The sequence below is a fragment of the Phyllobates terribilis genome, unplaced genomic scaffold, assembly GCF_046119375.1.
Source record: "Phyllobates terribilis strain yellow unplaced genomic scaffold, ASM4611937v1 Scaffold_1__5_contigs__length_1240528914, whole genome shotgun sequence".
Classification (NCBI taxonomy): domain Eukaryota; kingdom Metazoa; phylum Chordata; class Amphibia; order Anura; family Dendrobatidae; genus Phyllobates; species Phyllobates terribilis.
Window position 1 is genome coordinate 727,469,775 of NW_027362761.1, and position 23,596 is coordinate 727,493,370.

The following is a 23,596-nucleotide window of genomic DNA, read 5'->3' on the forward strand; positions in this document are numbered from 1 at the left end:
GAAGATATTGAGAGTAGGTTGTGGTCAGACGGGGAGAGGTGAATTAATAATAATAATAATAATAATAATTTTTTATTTTTATAGCGCCAACATATTCCGCAGCACTTTACAATTTTAGGGGGAGGCTTGAACAGACAAATAGACATTACCACATAAGCATAACTCAGATATTAAAAGGAGTGAGGGCCCTGCTCACAAGTTTAGTCTATGAGGAAATAGGGGGGGGGGACACAAAAGGTAAAATGTACAAATATTGTATAATACAGCCATAATATGCTAAATAGGGTAAGTACATAGCACTACATGAACTGGTCACCAGCCAGTGTGTATACAGTACAGACAGAGGCTAATCAGTGCATGGATGGTATGAACATGATTTTGAAGAAAATGTTGATATGAGCCAAACTGGGACAGTTAGACAAGTGGGTTAAGGCCAGTCTAAAGAAATGAGTTTTTAGGGCATGATAAAAGCTGTGGATATTGGGAATTAATCGAATTGTCCTGGGTAGTGCATTCCAAAGAATTGGTGCAGCACGTGAGAAATCTTGGAGACGGGAGTGGGAGGTTCGGATTAAGGAGGATTTTAGTTTTAAGTCATTAGCAGAACGGAGGGCACGGGAAGGGTGGTAGATGAGATGAGGGAGCAGATGTAGAGTGGTGCTGAATCGTGGAGAGCTTTCTTGGTAAGAGTGATAAGTTTATATTGAACTCTGTATTGGATGGGCAACCAGTGCAATGACTGGCACTGGGAAGAGGCATCGGTGTATCGGTTGGAGAGGAATATGATCCTGGCTGCTGCATTCAGGATGGAATGGAGAGGGGAAAGTTTAGAAAGAGGGAGCCCGATTAGTAAAGAGTTGCAATAGTCCAGACAAGAATGAATAAGAGCTACAGTAAGAGTTTTTGCTGAGTCAAAGGTAAGACAAGTTCTGTTTCTAGAGATGTTTTTGAGGTGTAGATGACACGAGCGAGTGAGTGATTTGAGGTGAGGAGTGAAGGAAAGATCTGAATCGAGTATGACCCTAAGACAGCAGGCTTGTTGCTGGGGAGTAATGGTGGAGCCACAAACGGGAATGGCAATATCGGGCACAGATAGGTTAGTGGAGGGAGGAAATACGAGTAGTTCAGTTTTTGACAGATTAAATTTTAGATAGAGGGAGGACATAGTGTTAGAGACAGCGGAAAGACAATCGCTGGTATTTTGTAATAATGCAGGGGCGATGTCTGGAGAAGAGGTGTATAATTGGGTGTCATCAGCATAGAGATGGTACTGAAAACCGAATCTGTTGATTGTTTGTCCAATAGGAGCGGTGTATAAGGAGAAAAGAAGGGGGCCTAGGACTGATCCTTGAGGGACCCCGGCAATAAGGGGAAGGGGAGAGGAAGAGGAGCCGGCAAAAGACACAGTGAAGGAGCGGTCAGAGAGGTAGCAGGATAACCAGGATAGAACAGTGTCCTTGATGCCAATAGAGCAGAGCATAGTGAGCAGGAGCTGGTGATCCACAGTGTCAAATGCTGCAGAGAGATCTAGGAGAATCAGCAGGGAGAAGTGACCATTAGATTTAGCTGTTAGTAGATCATTAGAGACTTTGGTGAGGGCAGTTTCAGTAGAATGTGAAGAGCGGAAACCAGATTGTTAAGGGTCAAGAAGAGAATTATCTGAGAGATAGCGGATTAGACGGGAGTGGACCAGGCGTTCCAGGAGTATAGAAATAAAGGGAAGATTGGAAACAGGTCTATAGTTAGCAGCACAGTTCTGGTCGAGGGATGGTTTTTTAAGTAATGGATGTGTGCTGGCGTGTTTAAAAGAGGAGGGAAAGATTCCAGATGAGAGGGAGAGGTTGAATATTTTAGTTAGCTGAGTGGTGACAGCTGGAGAAAGGGACTTAAGGAGATGTGAGGGAATAGGGTCACTGGTGCAGGTGGTAGGGCGAGAGGAAGCAATGAGCCTGGTCACTTCTTCAGAAAGTGAGCAAGATGCACTGTGGGAGGGAGGCGCATGAATAACATTTGGGGATTGGGAGAAAATTTCCTGTCGGATATGGTCAATTTTTTCTTTGAAATAATTGGCTAGATCGTCAGCGCTGAGGTCGGTGGTCGGGGCCTCTGCAGTTTGATTAAGGAGAGAGTGAAAAGTGTTGAAGAGGCGATTAAGATTATTGGACAGTGAGATGATGAAATTGTTAAAGTAGGTTTGTTTAGAGACGTGAAGGGCGGAGTTATAGATTTTAAGCATAAATTTAGAATGAAGGAAATCTTCGGCCAGATTAGATTTTCTCCACAGCCTTTCGGCACACCTAGAGCACCGCTGGAGAAAACGTGTTTAAAGTGTATGCCAGGGTTGTCGCCGTCTTTGCCGAATTGTTCTCTGTGTAGGAGGTGCGGCTTCATCCAGGGCGCATTGCAATGTTTCGTTATAAAGCTTCAGTGCAGAGTCAGGACGTGAGAGGGAGGAGATCGGGGCCAATGATGATTACAACATTTTCATAAATTTCTGGGTGTTAATGGCACGTATATTTCTATAGGTGTGGGGGTGTCTTGAGCAGGGAGACAGTTCTTGACAGAGAAAGAAAGAAGGTTGTGATCAGAGAGAGGAAAAGAAGAGTTTGTAAAGTCATGTATTGAACAGAGCCGGGCGAAGATCAGGTCAAGAGTATTTCCATCTTCATGTGTAATAGAGTTAGTAAGTTGTGAAAGGCCAAAGGAGGAAGTTAGTGATAAAAGATGAGCTGCAGATGAGGAGAGGGGATCGCCAATTTGGATGTTAAAGTCCCCCATGATGAGAGTGGAGATGTAATAGGATAGAAAGTTTGGAAGCCAAGTGGCAAAGTGATCCAGAAACTGACGGGAGGGGCCCGGACAGCGATACACAACCGCGACTCGCAGGGAGAAGGGCCAGAAGAGTCTGACTGTGTGGGCCTCAAAAGAAGGGACGATAAGTGAGGAAACTGGGGGGATAACCTGAAAAGTAAATTTTTTTGAAAGGAGCAGACCAACACCTCCACCTGATCTGTTGTCTGATCTCGGGGTATGAGAGAAGTGTAAACCACCATATGAGAGAGCAGCAGCCACAGTGGTGTCCGACTGCTGGATCCAGGTTTCAGTGAGAGGTAGAAGGTTAAGGGAATTTGAGAGGAAGAAATTATGGATGTAGGAGAGTTTATTACATGCTGATCACACGTTCCAAAGGGCACAGTTGAATGAGACAGAAGATATGCAGGGAATATTAATGAGATTGGCAGGGTTTCTGAATGTAGCAGGGAAAAAGTTAGTGTTATTATTACAAGAAGGTCCAGGATTAGGAAAAATATCACCTGCGACTAAGAGAAGGAAGATAGAGAGAGTGAGCAGATGGTTGAGTGATTTGTGAGGGCGTTTCTTGTGTTGTATGGTGGGAGTGAATGGGTCTGTGCAATATAACATTGTGAAGAGAGCTATACATAGTATAAGAGAGGAGAGAGGGGTTAATATGGATGAAGTGTGCCTAGTATGTGGGAGAACGGTGAATGTGGATGATTGTAGCAGCCAAAATATAAATGGCACAAATACAAATGGTGAACACTGTTTGCAAAACAGATGGTCTGGCAGCAAATTTGTTTAATTGTCTTGCATGTCTTACCTGTTTCATGCCCTGTCCAACTGCCATGTCTAACTGTGGCGGGACTTTGAAAACCAATGGGACTTCGAAAAACTATGCATAAATGCTATATGCATAAATGCCCCCGCATAAATGCTGCCCCTTAATTATGTCTCAATATATAGGGAAGTATGGGCTTAGATCTAACACAGATTTAACTTGTTAGCAATCAATCAACTAGCTTAAGACAACAGGAGACAATAAAACTGCAGACAAAAAAAAATTATATAGGTTAGATAGGGAACAAAAGCGAGTGCTTAAAGTTCACTTTAAACGACAGGTACACTTAAAGAGCAGCTCTAAGCATAGTTCAGAATGTTGTGTTAATGTAAACATAGTTTATAGCGTGTGTCTAACAAATGGATTATGATCCTTATACACATTTGTATAAATTGTGCCTTCCACTCAGGGAGGAAAGTGTGAGGAAAATATTATTACTTCATTGATCTTTTGATAATACCATTTATCACTGATACAAGGTTTATTATAATTTAAAGGGATTGTCCATTAATTGGACAACCCCTTTGTAAATAAAAAAAGTTTCCTATGTAAAATAAAAACAGTATATGTTCAACTACTTCATGACAAGCATCTTTAGTACTTCATAGAGCGCCTTTGGCTGTTATGACCTGCTACCAATGTGTTGCCTAGCAAAACATTAGCTTAGGAATTGTCCTGTTAGAAGGTTCAATGATGCCCAAGCTTCACCTTCCTCATAGAAGGCAAGGTGTTTTTTCTTAGGGTTTCCTGATACTTGATTGAATTCATCCTGCCCTGCACAACGCTGTTCCAGTGATATCGGCACTGCACTTGTAGGAGCTCGCATGACATTATTATATCACATGAGTGCTGCAGTTGACGCGCCCAGGGGATGGGGGACGACTTGGCGCCCGGGCCTTGTGGTTGCCTGATCTTGGGGGATGTCGCAGTGGCCGGCTCCCGGGCCCGTACCCTGGGGTCACTCTTAAAAGAAAGGGGGGAAAGGTGTATGGGATAGGGAATGTTCGTGACGCCACCCGTGGTGTCTGGTGAGGACCACCAGCGCTGCGACAGTCCTTTGAGGCCGGTGTTCAGGCAGCTTAGTTGGTGCGGCTCCCCACAGGTGGAGCGGGACCTCAGGGCAGTGTAGAGAGGGTGTAGAGTAGAGCGTTGGTGCGTGCAGAGCTGAGGAGGAAAGAACAGACAGAGGCGGTAGTTGAAGTCATCCAAGTCTTTACTCACTTTGGTGAGTAGTCAGCTCAGAGCTTGTCTCTGCTGTCAAACGGCGAGCTGCGGCCGCCAGGGTGGGGTTCAGCACACTCCAGGTAGTTCAGGAGCGCTTGTCAGGAACCCGCTCTAGTGTGTTCCTCTCTTGTTCAACTTCTCCTGCCTTGTGTCCCCCACTGAGTCCCGTATGGGTACTGCGATGTCCCTTGTGGGTAACGTGTAGTTCCCGGACGGACTGGGTGCCCTTTTTGGTGACTTGTGGTGAGAACGTAGTGTAAGGCCGGGTCCCTCTGGATAAACTCAGATTAGGGCATACAGGTGGCGACTACGCTCCGTCCGTATCCTCCTGGGATCCACATAAGCCTCCGGACTTTTCCAACAGAGACGTGAAGTGCAAAGTCAGATAATCGGGGACCGGTACCCCCTCTTGCGGCAGGGTCTCTCTGGCTGGGCCAGAATAAGCTATGCAGGTGGCGACTCAACTCCGTCCGCACCCCCTGAGATCCTTTCGCCTGTGGAGCTGGAGCCTATCTCCTCTGCTCCCCTCCTGGGCCTTCTTGCTTGGACTCTGACCGGGGACAGAGCCGGTTATAACTCTGCCCCGACCCCCCGTCTCGAGGCCTGAGACCGGGGACCGTGGACCCTCAGCCGGCTGCAGCCTTGTACCGACTTGCCATCCCAAAGACCCACGACCAAAGACCTTGTTATTAAAATGGCCTCCAGTTATATAGAATTCTAGTATAGTGCTTAAGTAAATGCTTCCTCCACCCTCACCCACTACGTGGTTCCCCCTAACTTTGGTTCCCCCAACTCCTCCATTCAGGCCCGGGGCAGCACTATGGTGCTTTAGGCCCCCTTCAGAACTGGAGTGGTGTAATGCTGAGTGTGTGGTTGGGGTTCTGTAATTTAGTTACATTGCCCATGGGTCATAGAAGGCACAATCCAGTCAATTTACAGTATTAATGTAAGTCATCATTAGGCCCAAGAATAGGATGGGAGTGGAAGTTTAGCACATCATGCTGATAATTTGATTTCAACTAACCCCCAGATTTTCAAGTATAGCAACCTTGCTGTGTTTTCAAAGTCATCTTTGAAATTAAAAGGAAATCTGGCTAGTGAGTCTGGGCACTCAAGATTCTTGCTAGGCACACTCTCCTAATGTTCAAGTATGCCTTGGTATCTTGTCCAAATTTACAGCGTCTAAAAATTAGCTAAGACTGTTAAAATGTGCCAAATTTATCACAGTGGCTTATACCAGATGATAAATTTGATGCATTTTTTAGACGCTTGTGTTGACTTACTTCGCACCGAAATCCTGCACCAAAGCTTTGGTTCATAATTAAACATCCACTTTCATGTGAAGCAATACCTTTAATTGCTAAGTTATGCCGCTTGCCACATGAGGTGCAGTTAGTGTCTAAAATGCATTACAAATGTGGTGCAAGGCCTATACGGTATACGTTTTTGGCATAAATTGCACACCACCATGTTTAACCGTATGAACCATGCATTTAGAAAAATGAATTTAGAAAAATGCATGGTGCCTACAGTGAGATATAGTGGTGGCAGTATCCTTATGTGGGTGTGCATGAGTACTGCTACTGTAAGGGAGCTACATTTCACTGTTGTTATCATGAATTCACAGGTGTACTGCTCTATATTGAAAGAGAAGATGCTACAATCACTCCATGCCCTTGGTAGTTGTGCATTTTTTTCTAAATTCATGGTGCCTACAGTGAAACATGGTGATGGCAGTGACCTTATGTAGTGCTGCATGAGTTCTCCTGGTGTTGGGGAGCTATATATCAATGATGGTATCATGAATTCATAGATGTACTGCTCTATATTGAAATAGAAGATGCTACCATAACTCCATGCTTTTGGAAGACATGCACTTTTCCAACATGACAATGATCCAAAACATACATCGAAGGCCACTGTTGCATTTCTAAAGAAAACAGGGTGGAAGTGATTCAGTGGCAAGTATGTCTCCTGTTGTGAACCCAACCGAAACACCTATTGGGAATTCTGAAGAGACAAATTGAGCATCACTCTCCATCCATGTTCTAACAGAGGTCATTCTTGAAGAATGGAAAAAGCTAGATGTTGCAGTATGTTGCCAACATCTTCATTCCATGCATAGAAGTCGTGGTGCGGTCCTTAAAATTCATGGAGGTTATAAACAATACTAGATGTAGATAATTTTGATGTAGGATGTATTCATTTATCCATCAACTAATTTGAGTAAAACTGAAGATTTTGTAATGAAAGTTATATTATTAATCTTACTTTAGTTTCATGGGTCAAACAAATGTTCTATGAAACTCTACGGAAAACGCAGCATGAATTTGACACCCAGGAGTTCGAAGAATAACACTCCCAATGATTAGCTATTATTAGCTCAGGCAGTAGATGAATCATAGAATCATAGAATGGTAGAGTTGGAAGGGACCTCCTGGGTCATCTGGTCCAACCCCCTGCTCAAAGCAGGATTCACTAGATCATCTCAGACAGATGTCTGTCCAGCCTCTGTTTTAAGACGTCCATTGAAGGGGAACTCACCACCTCTCGTGGCAGCCTGTTCCACTCATTAATCACCCTAACTGTCAAAAAGTTTTTTCTAATATCTAATCTGTGTCTCCTCCCATTTAGTTTCATCCCATTGCTTCTAGTCTTTCCTTGTGCAAATGAGAATAAAGATGATCCTTCTACAATGTGACAGCCCTTGACATATTTGTAGACAGCTATTAAGTCTCCTCTCAGTCTTCTTTTTTGCAAGCTAAACATTCCCAAATCCTGCAACCGTTCCTTATAGGACATGGTTTGCAGACCAGTCACCATTCTGGTCGCTCTTCTCTGAACTTGCTCCAGTTTGTCTATGTCTTTTTTAAAATGTGGTGCCCAAAACTGTACACAGTATTCCAGATGAGGTCTGACCAAAGAGGAGTAAAGACCGATAATGACTTCACGTGATCTAGACTGTATGCTTCTGTTAATACATCCCAGAATTGTATTTGCCTTTTTTGCTGCTGCATCACACTGTTGACTCATGTTCAGTCTATGATCTATTAGTATACCTAAGTCTTTTTCACATGTACTGTTGCTTAGCTCTATTCCTCCCATTCTGTATATGCTTTTTTCATTTTTATTGCCCAGATGTAGTACTTTGCATTTTTCCCTGTTAAAAACCATTCTGTTGGTTGCTGCCCACTGCTCCAGTTTATTTAGGTCTTTTTGAATCCTCTCTCTCTCTTCTCTAGTATTAGCTATCCTTCCTAGCTTTGTGTCATCAGCAAATTTAATCAGTTTACCCTCAATTCCTTCATCTAAATCATTGATAAAGATGTTGAACAATACAGGTCCCAGGACGGAGCCCTGTGGTACCCCACTTGAGACATTCATCTAGCTGGATGTGAAGCCATTTACAACCACCCTTTGAGTCCGATCACTAAGCCAGTTATGAATCCACCTAACAGTTGCCTGGTCCATTGCATACTTGGTCATTTTTTCAATAAGGATGGTGTGAGATACTTTGTCAAATGCTTTGCTGAAGTCAAGATATACTATATCTACAGCATTTCCCTGATCCACCCAGTCAGTGATTCTGTCATAGAAGGAAATTAAGTTAGTCTGACATGACTTGTTAGTTACAAACCCATGCTGACTCTGGTTAATCACTTCATTCTTATCCATGTACTTACATACATGTTGTTTAATAATTTGTTCAAAGATCTTTCCTGGTATAGAAGTCAGACTCACCGGCCTATAGTTCCCTGGGTCCACCTTCTTCCCCTTTTTGAAGATAGGAACAACATTTGCTCTTCTCCAGTCTTCTGGGACTTCTCCTGTTCTCCAAGAATTTTCAAAGATTATGGAGAGTGGTTCTAAAATTTCTTCTACGATCTCCTTCAGTACTCTGGGGTGTAATTCATCTGGACCTGGAGACTTGAACTCATTTATGTTAGCTAAATATTCCCTCACAATCTTTCTGTTTACAGATAACTTGGATTCCTCTATTCCTTTAAAAGGACAGTGAAGATCAGTTGATGTTACATTTTCTTTCTGAGAGAAAACAGATGCAAAATAGGAATTAAAAAGTTCGGCCTTCTCAACATCCTCTCTTACCATTTCTCCATTTTCATCCTGTAAAAATGCTATAGGATGAAATATAAGCAATGAATATGAATATATGAATATAAGCAATGAACTGAGCTGCGCTGCACAACTTTATTTAATCTGTATCAGCCGCTGCCGAATACTGCAGTTCAGCTACTATTCAACAACTGAATTGGCGTATTGAAAAAGTGATCACCACACATTGAACCAAGCTGTCCAGTTCATTTTCGTTCAGTGTTACATGTGGCTGCCACCAAAGCTAGTAGCATCTGTTTGGTGAGGGTGCCAGGTTGATATCCTATCCTTATGACAGGTGATTAATATTAGATGCCTTTGCAAGTCCTTTTAGCATTTGCGAGCACCCATGCCAGTTACATATTTCAATAGAATTCCAAAATATGCCTTACTTTAGTGCTGGATTCACTGCTACATAGCTCATTGCTGGTGCATGTTGTCATAAGAAAAGATATCAGGAATTCCTTTTTCTTTATACTGTGTATGGTAGAAATCATAGCAGCTAGTCACTACCCACTAGCTTACAGATAACTGAACAGTAGAGAGAGAGCAATCAGAGGAAAAAATGGTAAAAAATTCAAGTCAGAAGTCATATAATGAGCAGGAATAGTGTTTTTCCTCTTGAAGACATGAAAGCTTTTCCTGCAAAGTTACGCTTTAACACAAACTTAAGATCTTGCTGTCAATAAAATGAAACAAATAAAATGCAAAATTCATGCAAAATGCATAACTTTTCTGCCACGTTTTTCTTTAGCATGGATGATGCAGAGTCTGTCTGGGTCTTTTTGTTTTACCACACGTTCACTATTGTAATGTTATAATTACTCTGAAGTAGAGATGAGCGAACCTTTAAAGGTTTGATTAGTTTCAGACCAGCAAACTTCCCGTTGTTCGCTGAACAATTTGTCAAACGGTTCGTCGAACTTATTCAAACCCCATTGGATACAATGGAAGGCAAAACCAAACACATACACAACACCTTCAAAAGGGCCCTAAAGTAGCCAAAACAGCTCAAATTAGGAGCATCAATTTCACCAGAGTAGAACTAGTATAATGGTGGACCGACACCCTTCCACTACAGCCAACCCACCAGATGGAGACCCAATCAGGAGTCTCCACATTTCAAAAAATTAGGGGCAGACATCAGCAGCAGCAGGCACAGAAGCCACGACAAAGATATCACAGACTGCAAACACGCAAGACCAATGCAGCACACTAAAAAATACACCATCGCCTAGTCTGCACAGTTAGCAATTGGGGTGCAAAAGTCCTTGGAGATCCATGACTTGTTCATCTTTATGAAAGTTAGGTAGTCTACACTTTCAGGGGACAGCTGGATGCGCTTATCTGTCACGACACCACCAGCAGCACTGAAGACACATTCTGAAAGAACGCTGTCTGCCGGCATTATAAAACCTCCACGACGTGACAGGCGAGCTGTCCAAAGACCAAAATGTAAAATGGTCCAAACCCTCCCTGATGGTATTGATACTGAGCTCTAGATACTCCTGCACCATCCTCTCCAGTTGTTCACCACATGTCAGACTTGTACTCTGTTGTGCTGGTGCACGAGCTGGGCTAAAAAATGTGTGAAACGACTCACAGAAATAGCTTCTGCCACTTACACTGCTGCTAATGTTTTTGTGTTGATGAATTGATGTTCCTTGGGTTGGAAGTCCAGATGTCATGGGTGTATCAGAGGTGACAAACAGTCACTCTGCAGTTGGTTGCAGGAGATCTCTACATTTGGCATTACAGACATCTTCTTAGACGAGAGGCTGTCTCTAGGACCTAGAGGCTACCTCCATCTGGTAATTAGCTCCCTGGCCTGGGTGTATATATACCTGGTGTGTCTGAGAGGGAGGTGCCGGCTATATTCATTTCTACTTGTGAAGGCTTAGCAAGAGCAGTACTTCGTCCTCTCTGGAGCTTGAGGCCGAGTTCGCATTTGTCTGGAGTCTTCTAAAGCTAAGCATTCTTCCCCTGTTTGTCTACCCTTGTTGTCTAAAGAGTTTAGTGGAGATCGACTAGTGCTTATCTCCTCCCATCCCTAGCCTTAGCCATATGCCAAGGAAAGACAGGGCGAGGCATGCGTGCAGTGATTGCTGAAGAGGCAATATAGGGACGGTAGTTGAGATAGGGTGAAACTAGACCAGTCTAGGAGGTCTCCACTTCCCCCTTTCCCTAGTGTCTGGGCTCCCTTTCCCTCTTCCCTCTGTGTTGCACTAAGTCTTTCCCACACCTGGCGTGACACCAGAGCTGCGATGCACACTGTGTGCCTCACTGCTGTCTTTGGGAAAACCTCTCCTTAGGTTGTGTAAAAGTGTGTTTCGTTACTCCAGCACAGGCGTCCTTTTCCAGGGCAGGAAGCATCTGGCAAAATTTACTCTTGTACCGTGGATCTAACAAAGTGGCAATCCAGTAGTCAGCACTATTTCAAATCTTAACAATATGGGGATCATGTTGCAGATAGTGCAGCAAGAAGGTGCTCATGTTTTGGGCTCTTCCATGAGGTCCAAGCCCATGGTGTGTTGGTGACTGGGTAACACTGATGCTTGTTTCCTCCGTCCCCTCCCACCAACCACGGACAACAGAGAAGGGATCATTATCCTTTTCATCTCCTGACTGTTGCTCGCCCATCACCTCTTTCTCCTCATCCTCCTCCATTTGTTCCTTGGCTCCTGCACCTTCACTAACAGTTTGTCTGGTAACATGAGCCCCCCTCGATCACTGTAATACAGGGTGTTGGCACCCACCTGGGTGACGACAGTGTGGAACTAAGAGACATTGTTATCCCTTCCGCATCCCCCTCTGCTTACTCCTCTTCCTCTGGGACCACCACCTCTTCCCGCAGACTATTCAAAGTGTACTCCAGCATGTAGATGACCAGAATAGTCATGTAGATGACCAGAATAGTGATGCTGATGATGGCATCGTCAGCGCTAACCATCGTAGTAGCCATTTCAGAACTGTGCTGAAGGGTGCAGAGGTCCTTAATCTGTACCCACTCCGCAAACATGATTTGCACCACGTCCGTACTGTGTTGGCCCAGGCTATATGACATGAGATACTGCGTCAGGGCTGCCACAGTCGCTGCAACATGTGCAGAGTGGAATTCCACCTTGTCAGCACATCGCGTATCAACCGGTTAACCGGTATGACCAAAGACCTCTGTGCAAACGGCGTAAGTGAGCACACAGTGACTGTGCTTTCTGCAGAAGCACATCCAGTCCGGGTTACTGGCGGACAAATTGCTGTACCACCAGGTTGAGGACGTGAGCCATGCAAGGCACATGTGTGAGGTTGCCCTGGTGTAGGGCCGCTACCAGGTTTGCACTGTTATTGCACAAGGCCTTCCCTGGCTCCAGGTTCAGTGGAGACAGCCATTGCGCAAATTCAGCCTGGATAGCTGTCCACAACTCTTGAGCTGTATGACTGCGATCTCCAAGGCATATTAATTTTAACACTGCCTGATTGCGGTGAGCCCTGGCTGCGCAGTATGTAGGTGGTGGGGATTCTGCACTGTTGGAACGCGTGTCTAGTTAAGTCAGAGGTTGAGGGTGCAGGTGGTGGCCCTAGAGGAGATGGAGGAGGCAAAAGCAGTGGAGGAAGTGTTAGATACAGAGGTTTGTCCCGCAAGCCTTAGGAATTCCAAGACTTGTGGAGCAGCCCCTTCCCCGCCTGCCACCAGAGTCACCCAGTGCCCAGTCAGTGAGATGTAACGCCCCTGTCCATGCTTACTCGTCCAGAGTCTGTGGTAAAATGCACTCTGGCAGACATAGATTTAGTCAAGGAATGCTTGATGTTGTCGGCGACATGCTGGCGTGGCGCACTGCAGACCCGCGACTGCTGCTGGCCACAGCCAGAGTTGTGGCTGATGATGCAGTGCTTGTCATGGTTGCATCATTCCGCGTCTGTGCGGGAAGCCGCAACGTAACCTCCTCGTCTTCCTCCTCTTCCACCTCCTCTGTTGACCTACTCAGCTGCGTGGCTCTGGGTTCACACCAAGTGGGATATACAACCTCATCATCATCCTCTCTGTTCTCTCATTCCCCGCCCTAAGAGTCACCCTCCTCCTCTTCCTTCCCTGACAGCACAGTACACTCCTTGTGCACCTCAGATATCTGAGTCTCATCAGGATCAACTCCCCACGAGGGTTAAGATCTGGTGACGAGGGTCAGGATTCTGCTCGGACCCTACTTCATCCTGCCCCGGATCCAACAGAAAAAAATTTTGTACATCGGTGCAGATGCTTTCCTCCTCTTGAATCTGTGAATCTTTGGAGCAGACCTCTGATGCCCATAGCATAGAATGTATGAACAGCTCTGCAGACTCGCCCATCTGTGGTTCCCTACAGTCAGATGGCCGGTTGGAGAGTTGTGACGAGGGGGGAAACAATTGGGGTGCCACCTCTGAGGACTGTACTGTGTGTGATGTTGAGATCAAGGAGGAAAGGCCACTTGATGCAGCACTTGCCATCCACTGGAGCACATGCTTTTTCTGGCCCTCATCTACTAGGCATACTGCTGAAAGTATGCCAAAGAAAGGGAGTGGAGTAGCCCATCCAGTAACAAAAGTTGTCAGTTGTCTTTGAATAGGACATGACAGTGTTGGTTCACTAGGTCTTTCACTAACATTACCCCCTACCCCATATACACCTTGAACACCAAGCCTATTTCCCCTTCCACCGCGACGTTGCTTTTTCCCACTCATGTTGCTCAGATAGTATGGTTGAAGCACGCTATAAGCAACATAAAAATTTGATTTTTTTCCTGTGGAGCCCTGAATACAGCAGAATCTCAGTGCAAAATAATTAGAAGCTGAGATGTGGCCTGCTTTATCTATCACTTTAGTAACAGAAGAAATTAGATTTTTTTACTATGGATGAGGCCTGGATACTGTAGAATATATGTGCTGAAAAATTACAAGCTCAGATGTGTCCTGCTGTATCACATTAGTAACAGAAGAAATTAGATTTTTTATTATGGATGAGGCCTAGATACAGTAGAATATATACGCCGAAAAATTACAAGCTCTGATGTGTCCTGCTGTATGTATCACATTAGTAACAGAAGAAATTAGATTTTTTTTACTGTGGAGCCCTGGAAACAGCTGAATCTCTGCACAAAAAATTACAAGCTGAGATGTGGCCTGTTGTATGTATCACGGTAGAAACAGAAAAAAATAGATTTTTTACTGTGGACGAGCCCTGTATACAACTGAATCTCAGAGCAAAAGAATTTCAAGCTGTGGCCTGCTTGATGTAGCACAGTAGGAACAGAAACAGAAAAAATTAGAGCTCCAAAGGTGTTCTCCTGCATGGAGCACTATATCAGCATAACAGAGTTCTATACTGAAATGTGGCCTTCTGTCTCTGTTTGGACCACACTAATAGCAAAACCGATTGATCTGCTGGAAGGTCGATTTCCCAGCCAAACAGGATCCTATCTATTTAAATTATCTGACTTAGAAGCAACCAAATAGCTAACTATCTCAATCTCTCAGTATCCAGGAGAAGAGTCAGGAGCAGCCTCTCTGCGCTGTTACACTGACAAAATGGCGCTAAAACAACATGTCTGCTCTTTATATGGAGAGGGACATGTGACTTAAGCAGCTAGTGGCACAAGACCTTGGGTCTGGATGTGTGGATGGTTCCTGTGCCCTGATTGGCTTGCCGGAATCTGCACACATTAAGAAAAAAAAATAAGATTAACAGCACGCCGCTACTCTGACCTCTCCTCGCCCCCTCCCTTCATCAAACACGTCCCCCCACTCATCATACAGCACCACTATCCTAGCCAAAGTCCTAAAAAATACAGTAGTGGAAAAGCTATCATTTACCGCACTTTTGCCGAATTGGGCTGATTTTCAGTAAAAACGCTCGGATGTCCGATCACAAATCCAAATGTGCAATGTTCATGCCGAATTTGAAAAAAGTGAACGTTTTCCGAACATGTTCGCTCATCTCTACTCTGAAGTATTTCTGTTTAGCAGTTCAGACTCTGTTCACATCTATCTACTGAACAGAAACCAAGACACTTTGTTGGATCCACCACATGACATAAACAGTGGTGAAGAGCCCCCATTGATTTATAATGCAGTTAAATGGGTTCCATCGTGGTGTCCATCAATAGCTTTGTCCTATTCTTCCTCTGAAATTTGACAGAAACTGTGACAAAGACTTCTGACAAAGCTTATGGCACAGATGTGAATATAGCCTTAGTACAGTAATTATTTAGTACTAAACTGCTAGGTGTTTGAAGAATACAGTTATATGAAAAAGTTTGGGCACCCCTATTAATCTTAAGCTTAATGTTTTATAAAAATTGGTGTTTTTGTAACAGCTATTTCAGTTTGATATATGTAATAACTGTTGGACACAGTAATGTTTCTGCCTTGAAATGAGGTATATTGTACTAACAGAAAATGTGCAATCTGCATTCAAACAAAATTTGACAGGTGCATAAGTATGGGCACCCTTATCATTTTCTTGTTTTAAATACTCCTACCTACTTTTTACTGACTTACTAAAGCACTTTTTTTGGTTTTGTAACCTCATTGAGCTTTGAACTTCATAGCCAGGTGTATGCAATCATGAGAAAAGCTACTTAAAGTGGCCACTTGCAAGTTGTTCTCCTGTTTGAATCTCCTCTGAAGAGTGGCATCATGAGCTCCTCAAAACAACTGTCAAATGATCTGAAAACAAAGATTATTCAACATAGTTGTTCAGGGGAAGGATACAAAAAGCTGTCTCAGAGATTTAACCTGTCAGTTTCCACTGTGAGGAACATAGTAAGGAAATGGAAGAACACAGGGACAGTTCTTGTTAAGGCCAGAAGTGGCAGGCCAAGAAAAACATCAGAAAGGCAGAGAAGAAGAATGGTGAGATCAGTCAAGGACAATCCTCAGACCACCTCCAGAGAGCTGCAGCATCAACTTGCTGCAGATGGTGTCACTGTGCATCGGTCAACTATACAACGCACTTTGCACAAGGAGAAGCTGTATGGGAGAGTGATGCGAAAGAAGCTGTTTCTGCAAGTACGCCACAAACAGAGTCGGCTGAGGCATGCAAAAGCACATTTGGAGAAGACAATTTCTTTTTGGAAGAAGGTCCTGTGGACTGATGAAACCAAGATTGAGTTGTTTGGTCATACAAAAAGGCGTTATGCATGGCGGCAAAAAAACACAGCATTCCAAGAAAAACACTTGCTACCCACAGTAAAATTTGGTGGAGGTTCCATCATGCTTTGGGGCTGTGTGGCCAATGCCGGCACCGGGAATCTTGTTAAAGTTGAGGGACGCATGGATTCCACTCAGTATCAGCAGATTCTTGACAATAATGTTCAAGAATCAGTGACAAAGTTGAAGTTACGCAGGGGATGGATCTTACACAAGACAATGATCCAAAACACCGCTCCAAATCTGCTCAGGCATTCATGCAGAGGAACAATTACAATGTTCTGGAATGGCCATCCCAGTCCCCAGACCTGAATATCATTGAACATCTGTGGGATCATTTGAAGAGGGCTGTCCATGCTCGGCAACCATCAAACTTAACTGAACTGGAATTGTTTTGTAAAGAGGAATGGTCAAAAATACCTTCATCCAGGATCCAGGAAATCATTAAAAGCTACAGGAAGCGACTAGAGGCTGTTAGTTTTGCAAAAGGAGGATCTACTAAATATTAATGTCACTTTTCTGGTGAGGTGCCCATACTTATGCACCTGTCAAATTTTGTTTGAATGCAGATTGCACATTTTCTGTTAGTACAATAAACCTCATTTCAAGGCAGAAACATTACTGTGTCCAACAGTTATTACATATATCAAACTGAAATAGCTGTTTCAAAAACACCAATTTTTATAAAACATTAAGCTTAAGATTAATAGGGGTGCCCAAACTTTTTCATATAACTGTATATAAGCATTCATATTAGTGTATTATCCCATAGGTCTCAATGCTTTAACTAACATGAATGTTTTCCAGGGCTCATCACGAGCAAGACCTCGGCGGAGAGCAAACATCTCAACTTGGAAACTGTGATGGTGAGTTTAATTGACCTCTGAGGAAAGTCACCTAATTTAAGCCTTAAAGAGTTATTTCCATTTTATACACAATATACAGTTGAAACCAGAAGTTTACGTACACTATATAAAAAGACACATATGCATGTTTTTCTCAATATCTGACATGAAATCAGAATAAACCTTTCCCGTTTTAGGTCAATTAGGATTACCATAAATTTTAATATTTGCCAAATGGCAGAATAATGAGAGAGAGAGAATGTTTTAAGGCATTTTTATTACTTACTGCAAAATCAAAAGTTTACATACACTAAGATTACTATGCCTTTAAACAATTCTGGACTGCCCATATGATGGTATGGTGCATATATTTCTCTATGCACCATACCAGTATTACTAGGGGTCACATACATATGTGCAAAACCAATATATACATCTAAAAAATAGTATCAAGTTAACTAGGCCCAAAGATACAAATTGATCATTATTTTGGCTAGTGTCAAATGACAGTATAAAAAATCGTGCATTGCATCCAGAAAATTGGGACAATTTTTTTTCTCACTTGTCATCCATGTGCAGTCCGTATGCAATATGTTTTTTTTAAAACCGCATCTATTAATTATTTACAGGACCATTTACAGAAGTGTAATGTATCTGTGAAAACTTGGATGCTATACATATATATCTCTGTATAGCATCCAATTTTTTTTTCTTACACCCATAGACTTGTATGGGTGAGTCTCATCTGATTTTTGGAGGAAAATCGTGCATGGTGCAGTTTTTTTTCGCATGCAGATTCAGTTAGTGAAAAAAATCACTTATCTCCAACCAATGTTATTCAATCGGGCATTGAATAACATTGGTCTGAGTGCGGCCTTTTTTCTTATCGGATAGCACTCGAACCACAAATATGTTTTACTAGTTATGTTTTATGGAAAAGAATGAGACAAAGTGGGCCTGGATTAGAGATACAAAGATGTTACAGCTCCCACTTGCCGAACAACTCCGGGACCTGTGCCATCCTCTGGATGTACATATGAATCTCATCTATGCCATAAGCATGCATGAAATATTGGCTTACAAATTTATGTTTGACCTAATTAATATTTACACTTGTTTTTTTCCAACAGGTTTATTCACACAGAGCTTTATGGAACACAGAGGTGTTGAAGTATCTGTCAACATGCTGGTTGTTTCCACTGTGGCAGCATTTGTTGTGGGCGCGCTATTGTCAGGTCTAGGGGTGTGCTTGTTGAGCTCTCAACAGAGCAGGAAACTGAGGTGCAGACAAAAAGAGAAGAACAGTAGCCTCATGGTGGACAATTCTGTGAAAAGTGTGAGTAGAAGTAGAGACTTAGGCCACCCAGATCGTGACCCTGTCTTCACCTCGATAAAACAACATGGCTGGAATCCTGGACACAGTAAGGATCACAGCGGTATTCCACCAACCCCTGAACAGACACCTGAACAGCACAAGAGAATCATTCATTCCCAAGAATACATTAATTACTCATTGCAAAATTCATCCGCCAGTTTATTGCACCATGACATGCACCTATCATCTTCTAATTTACCCACAGATAGTCAATATGAATACGAATCCAAGGACTCCCGGTTTTTCTGCCCCAAAAAAGAGGACTCCCATTATGCACCATTAAATAAGGAAGAGTCCCACTATTTACCTCTTAAGGAAGATGAGTCTCAATATTTGTCCCAACATGAAGAAAGCGTTCGAATTGTAAACCATCATGGAGAAGACACTTGTTGTTACCTTTCACCTCACGTGAAAGAGTCTTGCACTCTACCTGTACCTGTGGATGAGAATCACTATTTACCTCAAAACAGGAGCAGCCCAAACTTCTTGTCTAAGTGCATACAGGAATATTTAACTCCTTATGGAGAGAAAATGCATCATCACTCATCACTAGGACCTGGCCCACATTATGTGCATGCAGAATTACCCTGCCTTTGTTCTGGCAGAAAACATAGACGTGTAGTTTCTGCTTCTACAAGTGAGAATTTTTGTCAAAGACCTTACCGAGGCAGCACTCCCCAGTTATCCTTACATCTGAAGAGAGAGCTGACTTTTAACTGTGAGGACAACTGGCGAAGGCCCACTGATACGATGTACATTTATCCTCGAACATCTCAGAGCTTAACTCCTGGCTCAGATTTCAAGGTGATGTTGCAATTTGGAATGCCACATACATCCAAATCTCAATAGATTCTATCATGAAATGATACATTGGCTATTAGAATCTGATTTCAAGAGTCCACAAAAATTGTAGGCTTTATTAGTAATGCAGTACAAAAAGTTAAACTTAGCATTAAAAACTGTGAACCCCCAAGTCAATAATCGAAATCTCCAATGACTGTTCCTTTGAAGCTTTGGAAATACTCTGCTGGGGGGAAAAATTGCATTTAGGCTATGTATGATAATGAACACTATCTTACCGATTTTTTTCAGGTGCCGTTAACAGAGCATCTGTATTAATGGGAAACCTATATTCCCTCATCAGCGAAGCACAATATGTACAGATCAATATTTTATGAACAATTTTTTAAAGTATTATGTTGACGAGTTCAGAGTAGTAAACCAACAATTTATGCATGGATGTGTGTGAATTAGGAATGGGTTTAATGTGTGTTCATAAGTACCAGGAAAGCATTCTTCTACACAGCGGTCAGGTGATTAATTTCCTGATCAATTGATTAAAAAAAAAAAACACTGGTCGTATCACAGACTAGCTGTAGCTGTGCTGGTGAAAACATAGACAAAGCTTTCTTATGGCATGGTGAACAACATCCCACATATTTATTATGTCGTTATTATGTTGCTGGCAAAGTTAGGGTATATTCATATTTTTGTTCTGCATTTGTGCTGGGAAAGACCCTGACACAAATGTATCCATAGGCTCCAAAAAGGATATACTAGTCTTCTGTTGGGGGTATACACCAGGAAATACTCCTGAAAAAGTGAAATATGAACAGACCCTAATACTATCCATAAACATTAGATAAAAGTTATCTTTTTCCCTCTGCCTGTGAGGATTAATCTAAGCTCTCATATATATGATGGCCTCATGACTTTCCCCAGATGGTGGATTTTGTAAAAAGAAAAATTAAGGATGTTGTGTTTCAAAATACTTAGAGATAAAATTGGGCCCAGTTACAGCGCTGAGTCCGCACTGAACCGGGCACATGTCAGCTGATTCTTACAGCTGGCATGTGCCCGCAACAGCCGCGGGTAGAATCGCGATCCACCCACGGCTGTTAACCAGTTAAATGCCGCTGTCAATCTCTGACAGCGGCATTTAACTTGCGCTTCCGGGAAGCGCGTCCTAAGCCCAGCCCATCGGTGACCCTGTCACCTGATCGCGAGTCACCAATGGGTGGGCATGACAACCCAGGGTCTGCAGCAGACGCCTGTGGTTGTCATGTCTCAATTGCTTTGAGCGCCACCTAGTGGTCAGCGCTCATAGCAAGTGAGCATTTCTGCTGCATACAAGCGATCTGCTCATCGCCTCTATGCAGTAGAAGCAATCAGACAGTTGCTGCTTCTAGTCTCCTATGGAGACTATTGAAGCATGCAGAAACTGTAAAAAAAATGTTTTTAAAAATATAAAAGTTTAAATCACCCCCCTTTCGCCCCATTCAAAATAAAATAATAATATAAAAAAACCACATACACATATTTGGTATCGCCGCGTTCAGAATTGCCCGATCTATCAATATAAAAGAAGAATTAATCCAATCGGTAAACGGCGTAACGAGAAAAAAATTCTCAACGCCAGAATTATGTTTTTTTGGTCGCTGCAACATTGCAATAAAATGCAATAACGGGCAATCAAAACATCGTATCTACCCCAAAATGATATCAATAAAAACAACAGCTCAGCGCACAAAAAATAAGCCCTCACCAGGCCCCAGATCGCGAAAAATGGAGGCGCTACGGGTCTCGGAAAATGGTGTCCTTTTTTTTTTTTTTAGCAAACTTTGGATTTTTTTTTCACTGCTTAAATAAAAATGAACCTATACTTGTTAGGTGTCTACGAACTTGTAATGACCTGGAGAATAATTATGGCAGGTCAGTTTTAGCAATCAGTGAACGTGGTAAAAAAAGGACCCAAAAAACAACTGTGGAATTGCATTTTTTTTGCAATTTCACCGCACTTGGATTTTTTTTCCCGTTTTCCAGCACACGATATGGTAAAACCAGTGATGGCATTTAAAAGTACAATTCGTCCCGCAAAAAATAAGCCCTCACATGGCCATATTGAATGAAAATTAAAAAAAGTTCTGGCTCTGGGAAGAAGGGGAGCAAAAAATGAAAACACAAAAACAGAAAGACCCAAGGTCGTTAAGGGGTTAAAAAAACGATCTCCAGAAGGCTGTTTCAAGTATATAACCAGCATAAGTCTTTGAGAAAGAATGTTAACCATGACTTAGAATACGTAGTTTTACCTAAAAAGCTTCTAGAACATAAGTACTCTGAGCAGAGGACATTATGTGGGATCACTTTTTTTTTCTATAAATAAGGATAAAGGGATTGTCCCATCTGGGCAATATTTTCTCTAAGGACCATCCGGCAGTCAGCGAATGGCAGTGGCTTCAGCGGCTAAAAGATGCTGCAGGTGGCCTCCTTTGAATGGAGACCTCTAGAGCACAGAAACATGTTTCCATTCAGAAGCAGAGAATCTATCTTGAAAATATACTGATCATTCAGCTGAATTATTACATGAAAGCTCTCTTCCCATATGACAAAGATCAGAGTTTTTTTCACATGAAGCAAACCCCTGAACATGCCATTTTGAGCTATACATGATAAGGGCAGGTTTACCATCTCTAAATGTAAGCCATTCGCTGACAGTATTTTTTTTTGCAAAAGGCAAGAAATTAGTATAATAGGGAGTTGCATAAATTTTCATGATTGAGCAAAGTTGTATTTACATAAAAATTCAGCTTTTTAAAAGAATGCCTGTAAATATGACCTTTTTACCAATTAAAAAGAAATGAAAAATGTCAACTTTGCAAGACCTAAAATATCATGTTTTTTAATTTGTATAGACATGTATAGAATTCTATTATTTTTAACTCATATAGTACATGTACAATTTTAGCAGTGTTGATATTCAGCTGCTCACCTATAGTGTGATATGTAACATATGAAGCGCATACATAAAAGTATACCCCTGCAAATCTGAATTACTTTGAAATATTAATCTTGCCACTATAGCTACTTGTAATAAAATGACCTGGTTAGGTTTTAATGTAACAAAAGTTGTATATTGATAAGAGTGAGAAAAAGCAATAAATCTTAATTCATTTTGGATTCCAAAAATAGAATGACATGACCTGTTTTTCACTATTGTGCTGCTTTATGTGTAATTTCAACTATATTTCATCATAGATGATAAAACCTCCGAGGTGGAAATTTTGTATGTTCATTCTGCCTACTCTGAATTAAAGTTTTGTTTGTGCAACATAAAGCTATCATTTGAACCTATTTTTTTTATAATTAATATGGTAAATAAACTTGTTATGTTACAAAAAAATTTTTTCCTGCATTTCATTTGTCGATATTGTTTATCAAATTGTATTTAGCTATTCTTCTTCAATATATTGCACTGAGTTTAAGGGGTGGATCAGTACCTAAAATGTCCTTTCTAAATATTTATCTTTACACCCTAACCACTTTTGTAATTAGCTTTATTACACAATATCCTACACTTCTCTCAAATGAAACGTCACAGGAAGTATAGTAAAAAAACACATTTTGGGTTAAGATAAATAGGGAGGAGTCTCAGACATGATGTCACAGGAAGCCGGGGCTGCACTCATTTCCCTGGGAGCATCTATCACCCCTCCTGAAACAGGACGTCACAGGGGGCAGCGATGCAGTTACTTACTACAGTTTCTTCCATCTACGCCTTCTGAAAATGTCATGCCATGCAACTGCCCAAACCTAAAATAATTGTAACAAAGTGGCAGTCAATGAACTATGCCCTATGGACTGTAAATTAGGCTAAGCGTGATCTGATACTGTAAGCTAAGGCATTAGTAGAGGACAAAAACAATGAGTTCTTTATGGTTAAAGTGAGTAGAGAAGAAATCATTCTATATACATTGAAGGTGCAACTGGTACACTGAAAGTTTGTATATGTAGGCAAACTTTTAGGCCTCTGGACCCATAGATCATACAAAGACACAAATTGACTTGGTTCTATTTCAAATCAAATTATCATCATCTTTAACTTTAAAGGGACTCTGTCAGCAAGTTTACCAACTGCCCTTAACTGTTTACATGCATGTTCAGGTGGGTAATAGATGAATTCATTGATACCTTCCTATTTTCTGTTGGTTTTATTATTCCATAGGCCTCCCCAGGTCACATCCTTAGCGCCTGTTTCCCTATTTTGATTGATAATTGTCTGTCTCGCTGATGCCAGGCTGAAAATTTTGTGCCTGCTCACATCAATTCAGTCCTTGTGCCTGCGCTATCAAGTATTGTTTTGAGGGCTCTGACTTCAATGTGCTTCTATGCATGCTCCACCCATTGACACTGTACACCCAGAAGAAGACAAGCGTTAAGCATACT

At 42.2% G+C, this 23,596-nt stretch overlaps 1 protein-coding gene across 1 annotated transcript in view; it reads left to right on the plus strand.

The window, feature by feature from the left end:
• The window catches only part of SEMA6B (semaphorin 6B), a 229,896-nt gene extending 207,343 nt beyond the window's left edge, over positions 1–22,553 (plus strand). Inside the window, exons 16-17 of the mRNA XM_073686360.1 lie at positions 16,961–17,019; positions 18,129–22,553. Coding sequence (XP_073542461.1) covers positions 16,961–17,019; positions 18,129–19,222 — 1,153 coding nt within the window. The 3' untranslated portion in view covers positions 19,223–22,553. The remainder of the gene's footprint in view (positions 1–16,960; positions 17,020–18,128) is intronic.
• The last annotated feature ends 1,043 nt before the right edge of the window (positions 22,554–23,596 follow it).